The 15,066-nt window shown below is 43.6% G+C and overlaps 1 protein-coding gene and 1 long non-coding RNA gene across 2 annotated transcripts in view; one reads left to right on the top strand and one right to left on the bottom strand.

The window, feature by feature from the left end:
* The window catches only part of LOC144283788 (uncharacterized), a 61,482-nt gene that overhangs the window by 14,479 nt on the left and 31,937 nt on the right, over window positions 1–15,066 (top strand). The gene's annotated exons all lie outside the window — the stretch shown is intronic.
* Window positions 12,258–14,237, bottom strand: LOC144283814 (permeability factor 2-like). Its single transcript, XM_077848375.1, has 4 exons — window positions 14,114–14,237; window positions 13,895–14,018; window positions 13,443–13,526; window positions 12,258–12,976 (listed from the first exon to the last, which is right to left on the bottom strand). The coding sequence occupies exons 1-4, from the start codon at window positions 14,235–14,237 to the stop codon at window positions 12,931–12,933; spliced, it is 378 nt and encodes a 125-aa protein (XP_077704501.1). The 3' UTR covers window positions 12,258–12,930.

Genomic DNA, 15,066 nt, shown 5'->3' with positions numbered 1-15,066 from the left:
GAGAAAATAGAAATTGAAGCAGCGTAGTAATTTGTTCAAGGTCGCATAGCACTAAGGGTCTGATCTGTGAATTAAGCATGCCTGCAGCAGGACTTACATTTAAACTTAACAGTAACATCCTGGAGGTGCCTAGGCAGCTCAGTCGGTTAAGTGTCCGTCCAACTCTGGACTTGGGCTCAGGTCATGATTTCAGGATCTTAGGATCAAGCCCCACATTGAGCCCTGAATCAGGCTCCAGGCTCAGCCCAGAGTCTGCTTGAGGACTCTCTCCCTCTGCTCCTTCCCCTGCCATGCTCTCTGTCTTTCTCTCTCTCATTCAAATAAATAAATCTTTAAACTATTATTTCTATACAACCTCCCTACAGCACTATACAAAAAGACCGCTGCCAAGGGTGATACAAACTTAATATTTCTCAATGTGTTTAGAAAATTACAGAGGGAATGTTCACTTGAGCTTAAATAGAAAAATCCTGATGAGAATGTTAGAAACAGTGTCAGTTATACAGAATTAGGCCACAAAGCAAGTAAGCTAAACTTAGTCAAATAATTCAACCAACAGCCTACTAGTCCTTGCTTCTACTCTAGTCTTCCAGAAAATATAGAAACCGTCTCAAAATGGATTTTGTGACTAACACAAGAGTTTGATGATTAGTTTTCTATTGTATACTACCATTCATTAAATAGAAAATGAGGTCTAAAAAGCCACAATAGTTGCATTTATTTTACAAAACCTAGATCCAGATCCCTCCAGTTTTTTTTTGTTTTTTTTTTTTGTTTTTTTCCCTCCAGTTTTATAATGAACTTAGCAGTTGGGTGGTTGTGTTACATACTCTCCAGAGACTGGATGAACTGGTCTGTCTATACCTCTTCCCTGGAGCATTGATCACAGAAGATTACACATGTTGATTATAAGGTCTTTTTGTCCTCCATGTTCTAATGTTTTGCCATGAAGTGCTAAGTTGTAGAATTATTTTTGTTTGTCCTGCATATGATTTGGTGGGATTCCTAAATCTGATGCTTGTTGTTTGATGACCATGGGGATGTATCACTCAGATCTTCCTCCAAAAGCACCTGCTGGAGGAGCTCAGCTGATGTCCCAGGGTGGCAGCTGGCACCTTTTTTAGTGGTGTTCTCATTTCAGTGTTGTTTTCATACACTTCTCTGCTGACTACCCCTGTACCTCCCAAATGCATACTTACAGTTCAACCCTGAGGCTTTCCTTATTTTCCTAGTTGTACCCAGTGATTTGTCAACTGTGCTTGAAGTTGGACTCCCTTCTTATAAAGGACTTCCTCCTAAGGTGGGCCGGTGGGGGGAGGGAAATTTTGCTCAAAATTCCTCATAGCTCAAATACCTATGCTTTGATCTGCATAAGATAATTTATGACCATTTTAATCACTTACATGTTTAGTGGACATAATTATAACAGGACTTGCCACATTATATAAAAAGTATAGTCAGAATTCACTAAAATCTATAGCAGAGCCTTTATTTAAATATCAGTCTACTTAAGAAGAAAAATCTTTGCCTCAGGACATTTGGCATGTAGTATACCTGTCTTCAATCTTTTTAATAATACATCCTCAGGAATAAAGCAAATTCATTTTCCGTCTTTCTTTTTTTTTAAAAAAATATTTGTTTATTTATTCATGAGAGACATAGAGAGCGAGAGAGAGGCAGAGACACAGGCAGAGGGAGAAGCAGGCTCCATGCAGGGAGCCCGATGTGGGACTTGATCCCAGGACTCCAGGATCACACTCTGGGCCAAAGGCAGGCGCTAAACCACTGAGCCACCCAGGCATCCCAATTTTCCATCTTTCAATGCAACTCTGAAAGGAGAACATTTGGGTTACTAAAAATGAGAGTACTTCCTTTTAAAAAGTGTTTTACTTAAAATTCTAAAATGATTTAATGTTATTTATTTTTAAAAACTACAAAATAAGCATATTTCTTTTTTTAAATTTTTTTAAATTTTTATTTATTTATGATAGTCACAGAGAGAGAGAGAGAGAGAGAGAGAGAGGCAGAGACATAGGCAGAGGAAGAAGCAGGCTCCATGCACCGGGAGCCAGATGTGGGATTCGATCCCGGGTCTCCAGGATCGTGCCCTGGGCCAAAGGCAGGCGCCAAACCGCTGCGCCACCCAGGGATCCCCAATAAACATATTTCAAAATAAATTTGTCTCAGACATTGCACCAACCAGGTATTTAGGATACAGTGTTCTGTATGTACTACCACAATTTTCTACCATTGACTATGAATAATGTCAGCTAAAATATAAGGTAGAATCCATTGCGCAATAAACCAATCAGAAAGCACTTATTACTGTGTATGTAATATATATAGTACATGTAGCTCTATGCACAAGGTTTTGTGTTAGGTCTGATCATTTACACGTAGATGTCCCAAGCTGCCACCAGAGGATATCCTTTTGTGTATTGTTTAGCAGTCTTTTTTGGGGCCTATTATGTTTGTTCTGCTCTCAGAATCTCACTAAAATCTCATTTATTATGGAGTAGGGAGAGGTTGTGTTGTCTAAATCACAAGGAACGTGTTCTGTGAAGTGAACATGTTCTACTGAAGTTCCATTTAAATTAGTTCTGAAGTCTCCACTGCTGTTCACAGACCAAAGGGCTCTACTTGCATCTCCAGAGTCCAGAAGTTCATTAAGTTCAGACATGACCGTCTCACCATAGTTTGAACTCAGTGTGGAAATTCCAGGATTTAAACATAATATATTCAACGTTCACTTCTGGTTTAAAAAAAAACTCTTTAGAAATGATTAATAGCAGGTGACTTCCTTGAACTTAGAAAGCTAAAAAACATCTGTGATAAGTAGTATACTCAGTGGTGAAAAGTATAAGAGGTTTGTTGAGAACAAAGTACCTGCTATCATCACTTCTATTAAGCTTGTGCTGAAAATTTGAGCCAATGCAGTAAGACTAGAAAAAAAAACATAAAAATTTATAAAGAATGGAAAAAAAAACCTGCCATTAAGAGCAGATGGTATAATTGTCTATGTGAAAGATTCAAAATAATTAAAAAATACATAATTAGGAGACTGTTGGATACAGAATTAAAAAAATCAGGAAATGCAATTTGATAGACAGCACTTACAGTAATTAGCATCAGAATGCAAAAGTCCCTAGAAATAAGCTTAACGTATAATGTTCAAGAAGTTTACTTATATTTATTTTTAAAAAATATTTTATTTATTTATTCATGAGAGACACAGAGAGAGAGAGAATGGCACAGACACAGGGAGAAGCAGGCTCCATGCAGGGAGGCCTACGGGACTCGATCACAGGTCTCCAGGGTTACACCCTGGGCTGAAGGCGGCGCTAAACCACTGGGCCACCAGGGCTGCCCAAAATGTTCAAGAAGTTTAAATGTTATTTAAAGATCTCAATTTATGAACCCTCTCAAGGTCACAATATGGAAGATTTCCTATTTTATTTATTTTTAGTTTTTAAAAAATATTTTATTTATTCATGAGAGACCCAGAGAGAGGCAGAGACACAAACAGACTCCCCGCGGAGAGCCCAATTCAGGACTTGATCCCAGGATCAGGGATCACGACCTGAACTAAAGGCAGACACTCAAGCACTGAGCCATCCAGGTGTCTCAAGAGTTGCTATTTTAAAGATGCATCAACTACTCTTACCCGAAATGATTTATAAATCCAATGCTCTTGCACTCAATATTCCCATACTGGCAAGTTGACTCTAAGATATATTTTAATGAAGAGCTAAGACACTCCTAAAGAAGAGCAGCAGTACACAAGACATGTTTTTAAAAACTTTTATGAAATAGCAAAACAAATGAGCAAAAAACACTTCACATAGGGTCAAATACACTTATAATTGTGCAAAACGATATTCAAATACACGTATAATTATGCAAAAAGATATTCGGTCTCATTTGTGATAAGGGAAAGGCATATAAAACGACAGTAAGATAATCATTTTACATTAGTCAACAATTCAAAAAGTCGGCCGAATGCAAGTGTTGGCCAGTAGGGGGAGGAGGAGGAACATTCAGAAATTGATTGTAGGTGGACTAAGTCTGTACAACCCTTTGGAAAATAGCATTATTTGATGAAGTTGAAGAGGTGTATACAGCCTTCTCTGCCCCTAGATTCCCATCTCTGGTGATGAGGATATATATGTCTTCACTTCCTGATGCAGGATGAGTACCTTTCACGTGGGAGTTTTTTTTCTCTGCTTTCAGGGGGACAGAGGGGAGTCTGAATGTCCTTACATAAGCTGTTTCCTAAGTAGTTTTTACTTAAACTAATCAATGTGCCAAAGTGGCACATTTTGGGACAGCCTGCCCTTGGCTCCTATAGTTTCATCAAGATAACCAATATAAGCATAAAGTCAACTATTTCAGGGATAATCTTTTTTTAAAATATTTATTTATTCATGAGAGACAGAGAGAGAGGCAGAGACATAGGCAGAGGGAGAAGCAGGCTCCCCATGGGGAAGTGGGATGTGGGAGATGTGGGACTTGATCCCAGGACCCCGGATCACGCCCTGGGCGGAAGGCAGATGCTCAACCACTGAGCCCCCAGGCGTCCCTCATTCTGAAAATTTATTAATATGGTAATTAATTGTGAGACCTCACGAATATAATAATTTCATCCGCAACCCAACATTAAAATAAACGTCCGAGATTGACTTTAAGTCTTATGACTACTATCATCCTTAGTAAGAGAAGTACAAGCCATCGTAGTCCGTATATCAAGGTAATTAAATAGATTTTATTCTGCCTCTACTTAGACTTCTTGACAATCTGCATGTATGTGTGGTTTAATTGTAGATACTTCAGTTTTTGTTTTGCTTAAAGCAAAAGAAAAAAATTCTCTTTAGATATAGTTTCTTTTTTATGAAACTTTCCAGTGGATAAAAGGAAAAAAATATAAAAAGTTTGTAAGCTCTCAGTAGGCACTTTTGATTTCAGACCTGGGTGGATTCAGCATTATAATGTTCTTTATGCACCGCAATCTGGAGATTAATTTTTATTGCTTTCCCTTTCCCTGTTGAAGAATGAAAGGAGAAGATTCTCAAAGGGGTATTTATTAGTTACAAGTCAATAAGGAAGTATAATCTATTTTTCTAGTTTGTTTATTTGGAAGGGATGGGGAGCAAGAAATGTAATAAATTTGTTAACAGAGTTATAAACTTTTTGCTTTATTACTTTCTGGGAATGGAACTATGCAACCTTGAAAGATCTATAAAACAAAAAGCATGAAAAAAAACAAAAGAAATTTAGAAAACCCCTACAAGACATCCCTTGGATTAAAGCCCCAAGTCAGTAAACCAAGACTTACTACCTTATCTAACTGCAGTTTCAATTGTACTCCTCAAAGATTGCACACTTTAGCCATTCAAGATGGAATCTCCTGGTCAGTACTAGGAAATTTACTGATAGACCCCTTCCATTTTCCTTAGGAGGACTGCTTTGTCTTAACAATGCATTCCTTGCTAATATAGCCCTTCCTTTCTCTTCCTTCCTTTTATTTATTTATTTTTAAAATGCCGCCTCTCTACCTTTAACAACCTTTTTTGTTGGGGGCACCTGGGTGGCTCAGTAGATGGAACTTTGGATTCTTCTGTTCAGCTGGCTCAGGTCAAGATCTCAGGTTCGTGAGTTTGAGCTCTGAGTTGGGTTCTGCACTCAGGACAGTGTACCTGGGATTCTCTCCCACTCCCTCCCCCCTGCTGCTTCTCTCCCTGTGTGCCCTTGCATGTTGAAGGCTCTCTTCCTTTCTCTAAAATAAATACATAAATAATTTTTTTGTTGTTGTTGTTGCTTGGCTCAGTGGAGCTCCCTTCTACCTGCTAGATGGAATTCTACCTAATTCATTAATCATTTAATGAAGCCAATCAGATCTTCAAATTTAGCAGATCCAATGCCATTTTCAGTTAATGATGATTTAGAGAATATCATCATGAGAAAGTCTGTGCATCTTTTTAAAAATCATGTTTGCACAAAGCAGGAAATGAATATACTTTAATGTATCTTTGCCTTTGTCTATTTGCCCAATCATATTTAAGGTCTTATTGGAATCTACCATCAGTTGATAAATTAAAAATTCTTGTCTTGTCAAGAGCAGTGTGTTTAGGTTTAAAGTTCTCAAAACTGGGACGCCAGGGTGGCTCAGCAGTTGGGTGTCTGCCTTTGGCTCAGGGCGTGATCCCAGAGTCAGTCCCACATTGGGCTCTCCACAGGGAGCCTGCTTCTCCCTCTGCCTGTGTCTCTGCCTCTCTCTGTGTGTCTCTCATGAATAAATAAATAAAATCCTTTAAAAAACAAAACAAAAACTACAAAGTTCTCAAAACTGAATTACTGACAGTGGCATATTAGATCAAATTCTACTCATTGTTTTGTTAAATGGCCTTGGTTGTGTGACATTTAACACATTTTCTGCATCAATAAATCAAACCGTTTAAATAATTCAGTTATTGATACAATGCCACTATACACATAACCTCAATAATCAGAATATCTCATTTGTTTTTACAGGAAAAGTGTCATTGAGTTGTGTCTACAAAGACAAATAAAAGCTCAGGATACTGAAAAAAGGCTGATAAACATTGTACTCATGCTCCAAGAGGCACAGCTTTTGACAGGGTTGGCTTATTAGGGAAAAATCTCAACATAAAATAAGATGGAATGAATTTATAACTTTCAACTGATTACTGGGTTCTTGGACTTTATGCCAAAAGAAAAGCAACCTCAATGAATCAGAAACACTAAGATATAATCATGAGTCTCAATTCTCTATGTTGAAGTAATGGTGATTATATTGTGGGTTACGAGCATTTTGTAGTCACCGTGATAAGAAAATACATGTACAAACATAAGATAAAAAAATATGTGGGGAATCAAAATAAAAGGAGTTTCTAACATGAAATTACAGTTCAGGATTTAATGGAATTAAAATGAATTATTATGGAATTTGTCAAAGTCATCATGGTTAGGTTTTCAGGGACCTTTTACTTTCAAATATGGATCTCTAACTTGAGAACTTTGACCCAATGCCAGATTAATAGTACATTTCATTTGCAGTGAATTCTAGACTCTTAATATTCTAAGATGATCAAATTCTCACATTTTACCATGGTCTTCAAGCTGCTGTGAGGGCTATACAAGTTTCTAAGTCACATCAAATAGTCCATTTTGAACTGCGTCATCCTTTTCACTCCTCAGAAATAATAATGTATTCTGACACAGGAACCATATACTATACTAATAGTAACAACCATTTGTTTAGTTGGGATTTTTTAAGAGTTTTTTTAAAAAGATTTTATTTATTTATTCATGAGAGACATACAGAGAGAGGCAGAGACACAGGCAGAGGGAGAAGCAGGCTCACTGCGGGGAGCCCGATGTGGGACTCAACTCCGGGATCACAACCTGAGCCGAAGGCAGATGCCCAGGTGCCCCTGTTGAGAATTGTCTTATGCCAGTACTACTCGACACAATTTTAGTGTATTATCCTGAAACCTTACAATGATGATGCAAGGATTGTTTTTATTTTGCCAATGAGGACATTGAAACTCAGATGAGGTAAGTAATTTGGCAAGGTCCCGAGAAGAGGAAGAGATTGTTTTTTCTTTCAAGTGTGTGTGGCCACAAGGCCCATAACTTTTCTTCACCCCACACTGCAGTGGCTCATGGAGAAGGGTCTAAGGGGAATCTGGAGAAGCCAAGGGAAATGGTGGCTTTACCATGTGTTCACAGAGGATGCTAGCGTCACAGTCAACCCACAGGCCTCTTTGACAGTCGTGCGAATTGGACTAATATTCAAAAACCTTGGTTCTCCTTCTTGTTTTGTACTTAGATAGCTCTGAGGGTGCTGAGTTAGGCAGTCTGTGTCATGGTGTGTGTCTTGTGGCCCAAAGAGCAGAATTCTGAGTTCTAATTGGCTGCTACAGGTCCGGGTCCATTTGATTTGTTCACGACTGCCCAGGCCAGCCTCATTTTCTTTTCAGAGGACTGCTAAAAGTAAAAGGTACAATCCCAGTCACCTGTCTCTGTCGCTTTGAAGGCAGAGGGTAAAATGTTTCCCTGGGAATACCACATGCACAGGTGAAGATAAGGTTCCAGATGTGAGCTAGAGAACTTAATACAGTGCTAACAGGAAGACTTCGGCCTCAGGCTCTGGTTTAGGGAAAACTTTATTCTATTTATTTTTTTTTAAAGATTCTATCTATTCACTCACGAGAGAGACAAACACACAGAGGCAGAGACACAGGCAGAGGGAGAAGCAGGCTCCACGCAGGGAGACCGACACGGGACCTGATCCGGGGACCAGATCCTGGGACCTCAGGCCCACGCCCTGGGCCCAAGGCAGGCGCTAAACCACCGAGCCACCCAGGGACCCCCTATGGAAAACTTTAGATAAAGCAGGACTCTCCTCTTATAATTTCTCTGTTCCAGCAGAGAAAACATTACCCCGTATTAGTATTGCCCTACCGCCGTCTCTCTTATGTCTCACAGCCTGTCCATTTCTGGAAGTCTCTAGAGATAACTCAGAACTCTCAAGTAAGGAATCATGTTCACAAGAGTGGGATCATCCATCATTCCTCTTCTTTTGCTCTGGCTTCTTTTCCCCAGGAAACCTCAGGCACTGCTGCCATCACTGTTTCCTGATGGCTTCTCAAAGTCAATGGTCATACTGCATCTCACTGTTCTAAGACTGATCTGAAGAAAGAACATCTTTCCTGCCCTCATCATGTGACCATCCTCCCAATTACTCTTTCCACCACTTCATACCTTGGTATTCCCAATGGAAGGCTGTCTCATACTCCAAATCTCAACTTCATGTAGACAATTTAATGTGATACCCTCTCTTGCCTTTTCTGTTTGCTCCAAGAAAGCTTTCATATCTATGAGAGTGTCAGCCGAGAGAAAAGGAGATGAAACTGAAAAACAAAGGCCTTTATTTGAAGTCTCAGAATTGCAATTCTAGGAGCACAGTTTCCAATATAACCAGAAAAGTGTCACACCAGAGCTGAGACGGCAGTTTTTATGAGAGGAAGAAGAGAGGGTAGCCACAGGACTTGAATTGGGGAGGAGGAGGAAAAATAAGTCATGACTGGTACTAATAGATTGAGCCACCTTTGTTGACACTTTGATCAACTCATATGTTGGTGTTGTCTAATGAGGCCACTTGTGGTATGCACTAATTAACTACTCTGCTCTCAGAAAGTACGTACTGGCAGTTTTATGGTCTGCCTGCCAACTGCCCTGTTGGTTTTCAGAGCAACTGCTTGCAAAACAATCACTCTGACTGGCCCAGTTTAAAAGTTCATTTTGTCCAGTTGGAAAGTTCATGAGAAAGGAAAATGTAGCTTCCAAACAGAGTTGCTCGTGTTCAGAAATTGTATAGTCTCTCAAGAGCAAGCCGGAGGACCAATGCTTAATGCAGATGGAGACCCTCCTCTTGCTCTTCCAGTCATTCATGTCTTCCTTCCAGTTATGTGATAAATATATTTTGGTTCACTTCGAAGCTTTCCAGTAGTAGCAGTCTGGAGAAATGACTTAAATTTCCTTTTGTTAACCTTAGAAACATTAACAGTAGCTGCATTTATTGAACATTAGCCAGTGTTGGCACCATTTTGGCTTCTCCCACAACTTCCAACTTCTCTTCTACAATATGTGTGTTGTGTTAGCCTCATGAAAAGTGCTCTGAACACTGAAATTCAAGCCTCTTGTGGAAGGCTGCCTAATGGTTCCTGGAAGATGTCCACCCCCTCTCCCCAGAACCTATGCAATTTGTAGATAGCCTTTACCTTCATTGTAAAATAAACTTTGTTGATATGATTACATTAAGGATCTTACAATGGGAAGATCCATTATTCTGGAGTATCCTGGAGAATCCTGACTAGGCCTGGAAGAATCACAAAGATTCTTATAAAAGGGTTGTGAGAGAAGTCAGAAGGACAGGAAGAAAGAGATTGAAAAGCCTATGCTGACGGCTGGGAAGTTGCAGGAGGATGGTCATGAGCTTCGGAAGACTGATGGCCTCTGGAAGTTGGAAGGATCAAATCAATGGATCCTCTCTCCTGCGGTTTTCAGACGGAACCAGTACTGAAGCCACCTTGACTTTTGCCTGGTTGAACTAACTTAGGTCTTCTAACCTCCAGGACTGTAAGAGAATAAGTTTGTGTTTGTTTTAAGCTGCTGAAGTTGTGATAGGAGAAATGGGATTTCCATGAATTAAGAATTTTGACCGTGAATCACATAGAAAGTGTTAGGGCTAGAAAGCCATTGTGAAACCAGTCTAATTCTTTTTTTTTTAAGTTTTATTCATTTATTCATTAGAGACACAGGCAGAGAGGCAGGGACATAGGCAGAGGGAGAAGCAAGCTCCCTTCAGGCAGAGGGAGCCTGATACAGACTCGATCTCGGGACCCTGAGATCATGACCTGAGCCAAAGGCAGACACTCAACCACTGAGCCACCCAGGCGTCCCCAGACCAGTCTAATTCTTCACAGCCACTGTTCTCGATCAACATATGAACCACTCGAAACTTCATCTTTCTTTTCATTCACCAAGTTAACATGGCCTATGTGGAAATTTAATATTCATACTTTAACATTTTATCCTGAATGCATCAGACAGATTTCTTAGTAATTACCTCCCAGTAAATGAGTGTCACTCTCTGCTTGCCTCTGGCCTGATGCCTGGGGTAATGTGATGAGAACCAGATCAGTTGTCCCACTTCAAAGGTGTGGGGATGGTTACTGGGAGGAAAACAAGCAGTTCTGCTTATAAAGGGGAAGGAAGACTTTGTTCTATTGCCCTCCTAAAAGGGTCTCCTTCAAAAAGCAGTAAGCCTAAATCCCAACTCTAACCTCTTATGGTGTAAGTAAACCTTTCCAAGGATCAGATTGCCCCTAATCTCCTCTGGTAAGGCCTATGGATATATCTAAATTCTATGGCTTTATCTCTTTTGACATGTAAATACCCAGAGAGATAGCATTCCAGTCTCCCCAGCACCCCCAGGTTATCCTGACACCTGGATGTAAACCACTGGGTCCTCTTTCAGGATATTAGAAAAATTTTACTGTTAGGATCAGAGCAATTAACTAGACAAATGTCAGATTTGATACTCATGATCTGTGAAGAGGCAAGGACACTGAGAAATAAGAACACTGAGAAATCCAAAGAGTTTCAATTCCCACAGCCTAAAATATATTGCTCCCTACTGGGGGATAAGGAAGGTGTCATGCTGGCATGTCTGGAGCTGCCAGAATGGTTTGCATGTGTTTACCTCTATACAACTTAAAGATTGCTGTTCTTTCTTATCTCATTTGTTCTGAGCACGTATCACTGAAGTTAGGAAGAGACTATTAGACTTAATTTTCAGGGGAGGACACAGAGGCTCATAATAGCTGTTTCTTGTCCATAGTTACCCAGCTACTTAACAAGGGTGGGCATGTGCCACCCCTTTCCTCCTGCTAAAAGCTATCCACGTGCCCAGGAACAGGTCCTGAATCAGAGACAAGCCCACACTGTAGCTGGCCTTTCCCACAGGTGCACAAAGTCTCTTCCCTTTCAAATTTAGAACACATTCTCTTCCAGATGCCTCAGATCTTTCCACATCAGGATATGCCTTTGTTTCTATTGTGAAATCTGGATGTATTCCAGATGTGCCCTGGGACCATTTAAATTAAAGTTTGCAGATTTAGAACCATTTAAACCATCACCAGACTCGTGAAGCACCTGAACAGCCTTACACTTGGCGATTGTTATCTTGCCATGAAGATAAGAAAACAAAGACCTTCACATTTAGACCTTCAGATGAAACACTTACCAGCTCCCTTTTTCCCATTACACAATTGTTTGAGTTCTAAAGAAGAATGCAATTTACAGTTTAGCTCCTAGCACCATTAAGAGGGAAAAGAATGTATAATTGAAAAACCATTTAAGAAGAAAATTTAAATAAGATCTCTTTTTAAGATATTTATAAACATTCGCAAAATTTCAAAGAGCTACCATTGAATAATGGTTGGTTATGCTGAAACAAAATGGGAATTTTATGTAAAACAGATTCTCAAGATGGGGGACTGCAAGGACCTGGAAAAAGCATCAGATAGGCCTTCATGAACAGAAGTGGTACTAAGAAGTGTCCACTAGTGGCAGTCTCCAGGTGGATGTGACCTACAATCTGTCCTAAATTGACAGTGCTTGGGTATTCAGGAGGAACAGCAGATCAAGAAGAAAAAAACGAAGCAAGGAACTTTTGTAAAAAGCTTTTATTTTCATGCTCTTTGTAAAAATACATCAATAAATATTTAAACATCTCTATTCCAAGATATAGAGAAATACCATATAATGAACACTAAACAAGGCATTATGCCTTACAAGGAAGACATAAAATGTCCAAGGGATATTTAAAACATTGGAGTTTTTAAAGCTTCAACATCAGAAATGTTGACCACATAACTGTGAAACTGTCTCAATAAATAACAACTGGCTTTGTTCTCAACAGTACAAAGACAGATGCATACATTCCACAACCTTAACAGTGATATATTTGCCTGGATCCCACACTATCTCCAGCCTTTATCATGGTGAATCACCATACGGCATGGTTACCCCCACCACCACTCCCCCAGAACTTAACGAAGAATATTTAAGACTTATCATCTACAAACTAAATAACAAAACCGAACCAACTTTGATGGAACATCAAAAATACCTTTTAGAAATAATAGCACAGCACATCAGCAAATCCACGAGCTGGGACGTTAATATGTGTCAACTTTGAGAAAATAAATAAATAAATAAATACATATGTCAAAAAATAATGAATACTCATAGGAAATAACCAAATGGCATTAAACAGTCCAGGTGGTCTCAGGAGGTTTTTGTCTCTCTTCTCTTGCTTCCGTTGCACTCAGGCTGCTGCGGTTAGGCCGCAGGCTGCTGCATTCTCTCTAGCTCAGGTTGCGAGGCCCTGCGAGGAGAAAATGATCGCGTTAATAGGGCTTCATAAATGAACTGCAGAGTCTGCGCCTCGCAGTCACCATCTACATCACTGTCTTTTGTGGCAGAAAATGCCAGGGTCCCGGATGCTGTTTAATTAGGAATTAAGGGCCTATTAAGGGCCTGTGATCGCAGCTATATTACTAGCTTCAAACAGCCAGCTTGTAACGTCACTAAGGAGAACATTCGGGTCGTCACTTAAACCTCACAGCAAACACCTCGAAATGGCTATTTTTACTATTCTATATTATTGAGACTTAAAGAGACTCGATGCTTTCGCTGGAGTTATAGAAGTAATAAAATCATGTTAAGGGCAGGGATTCACTGCAAAGTCCCCGCTTTCCAGTCCTTCAGCTAAACCCTGGGTTTACAAATGCCCTGCAGGTGTCTGTGACCAGCAGCGCTAGTCCCAGGCGCGGATGAAAGGCACAACTCACTTGCTCAGCATCTTCTGGATCATTCTCTTGACCAGCGGGGCCTCGGGGTTGAGACACACCTCCCGTCCGTCCTTGAGAGTGGCTCTGCGGAGGGAGGGCAGCGTCCCGGTGGGCAGGAGGCGGGGCTGGGGGCAGGGGCTGGGGCAGGGGCAGGGGCTGGGGCAGGGGCTGGGGCTGGGACTGGGGCAGGGGCTGGGGGCTGGGGCTGGAGCAGGAGCTGGGGGTGGGGCAGGGGCTGGGGCTGGGGCAGGGGCTGGGGCTGGGGGTTGGAGCTGGGGCTGGGGCTGGGGTTGGAGCTGGGGCTGAGCTGGGGCAGGAGCTGGGGCTGGGGCTGGGGGTTGGGGCTGGGGCAGGAGCTGGGGCTGGGGCTGGGGCAGGAGCTGGGGCAGGAGCTGGGGCTGGGCTGGGGCTGGGCTGGGGCCGCGGGCGGCGGGCGGCGGGGCGTCACTTACACGACCTCGGTTCGGGCGCAGTGGGGGCCCGAGGGCGTCACCTGGACGTTCTGGATGTTCCTGAGGTGGATGCCCTGCAGGGTCTGCAAGCACTGGCAGCGCAGCTCGGCGACCACGGGCGCGCCTGCGGGGACGGGGAGCAGCCTGGGTGGGCGCGCTGGCCCCGGGGGCGCCCACCGGCCCGCGTCCCGCCCGTGGCCCCGGGGCGCGGAGTCTCACCTGCGGCGCGGCGGCCGGCGGGGCCCAGGAGCAGGAGCAGGAGCAGGAGCAGCAGCAGCCGCGCGGCGCCGAGGGGCCGGGGGGCGCGGGGGGCGCGGGGGGCGCGGGGCGCGGCGGGGGCCATGGGCTCGCTCGGAGGGGCGGGCGGCGCGGGAGCCGGGGGCCGGGGGGTCGGGGAGCCGGGGAGCCGGGGCGGGCGGCGCGGCCTCTGGGGCTCCCGGAGCCGGGGAAGCCCTTTTATCCGCGGCCGGCGGGGGACGGGGATTCCCGGGTCCGGAAGGGGAGGGCAGGGGAGGGCAGAGGACAGGCCCCCCCCGCCCCCCTCGGCCTCCCCCGGCCTCCCCCGGGCCTCCCGCCAGGCCGTGCCGCGGAGCCACCTCCTCCCTGCGGAGCCCCCGGGGTGGGGGCGGGCCGGGCCCCGCTGCGTCCGCGCCTGGAACCAGGGTCAGGCTTCCTGGGGGTCAGTTACCCGCACGGGGGAGGCCGGGGGGGGGGGGATGACGCACGTGTCTGTGTCTGTGTCACTTAGCGCACCGGTGCCTCCCGCCTGGGATCTCGCTCGGGTCGCAGGAGCCGACAGTGTTAAGGCCCCTTTGTCATCGCGCAGTGGGCGCGGGGATGTCCGTGTTCCTGGCACTTGACAATCAGATAAATCAGAGTCTGTGTCACATCCTGAGGGGACGAGGCGATGACCGCGTCCGGAGCTGAACCCGGTGCTCGAGGCGGAGCGCCCCCCTCCTCTACGCAATTCTGGAACTTCCAGAGCTGGAAATCCGTGTGATCCACGAATACCACCTTTTCGGTGTAGACAGCCCGGATGGATCCGCGAGGCAAGCGGCTTAGGGCTCAGCTCAGAGGGCGGCGGGGAAGGGACTCGGCCTCGGGCTCCCGCCGTCCGCAGTGGCTGGTTTCGTCCAAGCACAGAACTGCTCAGAGGAACCAGGAGCCGAAGC

Source organism: Canis aureus, chromosome 14, assembly GCF_053574225.1.
Source record: "Canis aureus isolate CA01 chromosome 14, VMU_Caureus_v.1.0, whole genome shotgun sequence".
In the NCBI taxonomy this organism is placed as follows: Eukaryota; Metazoa; Chordata; class Mammalia; order Carnivora; family Canidae; genus Canis; species Canis aureus.
This window is presented reverse-complemented; position numbering and strand designations above follow the sequence as displayed.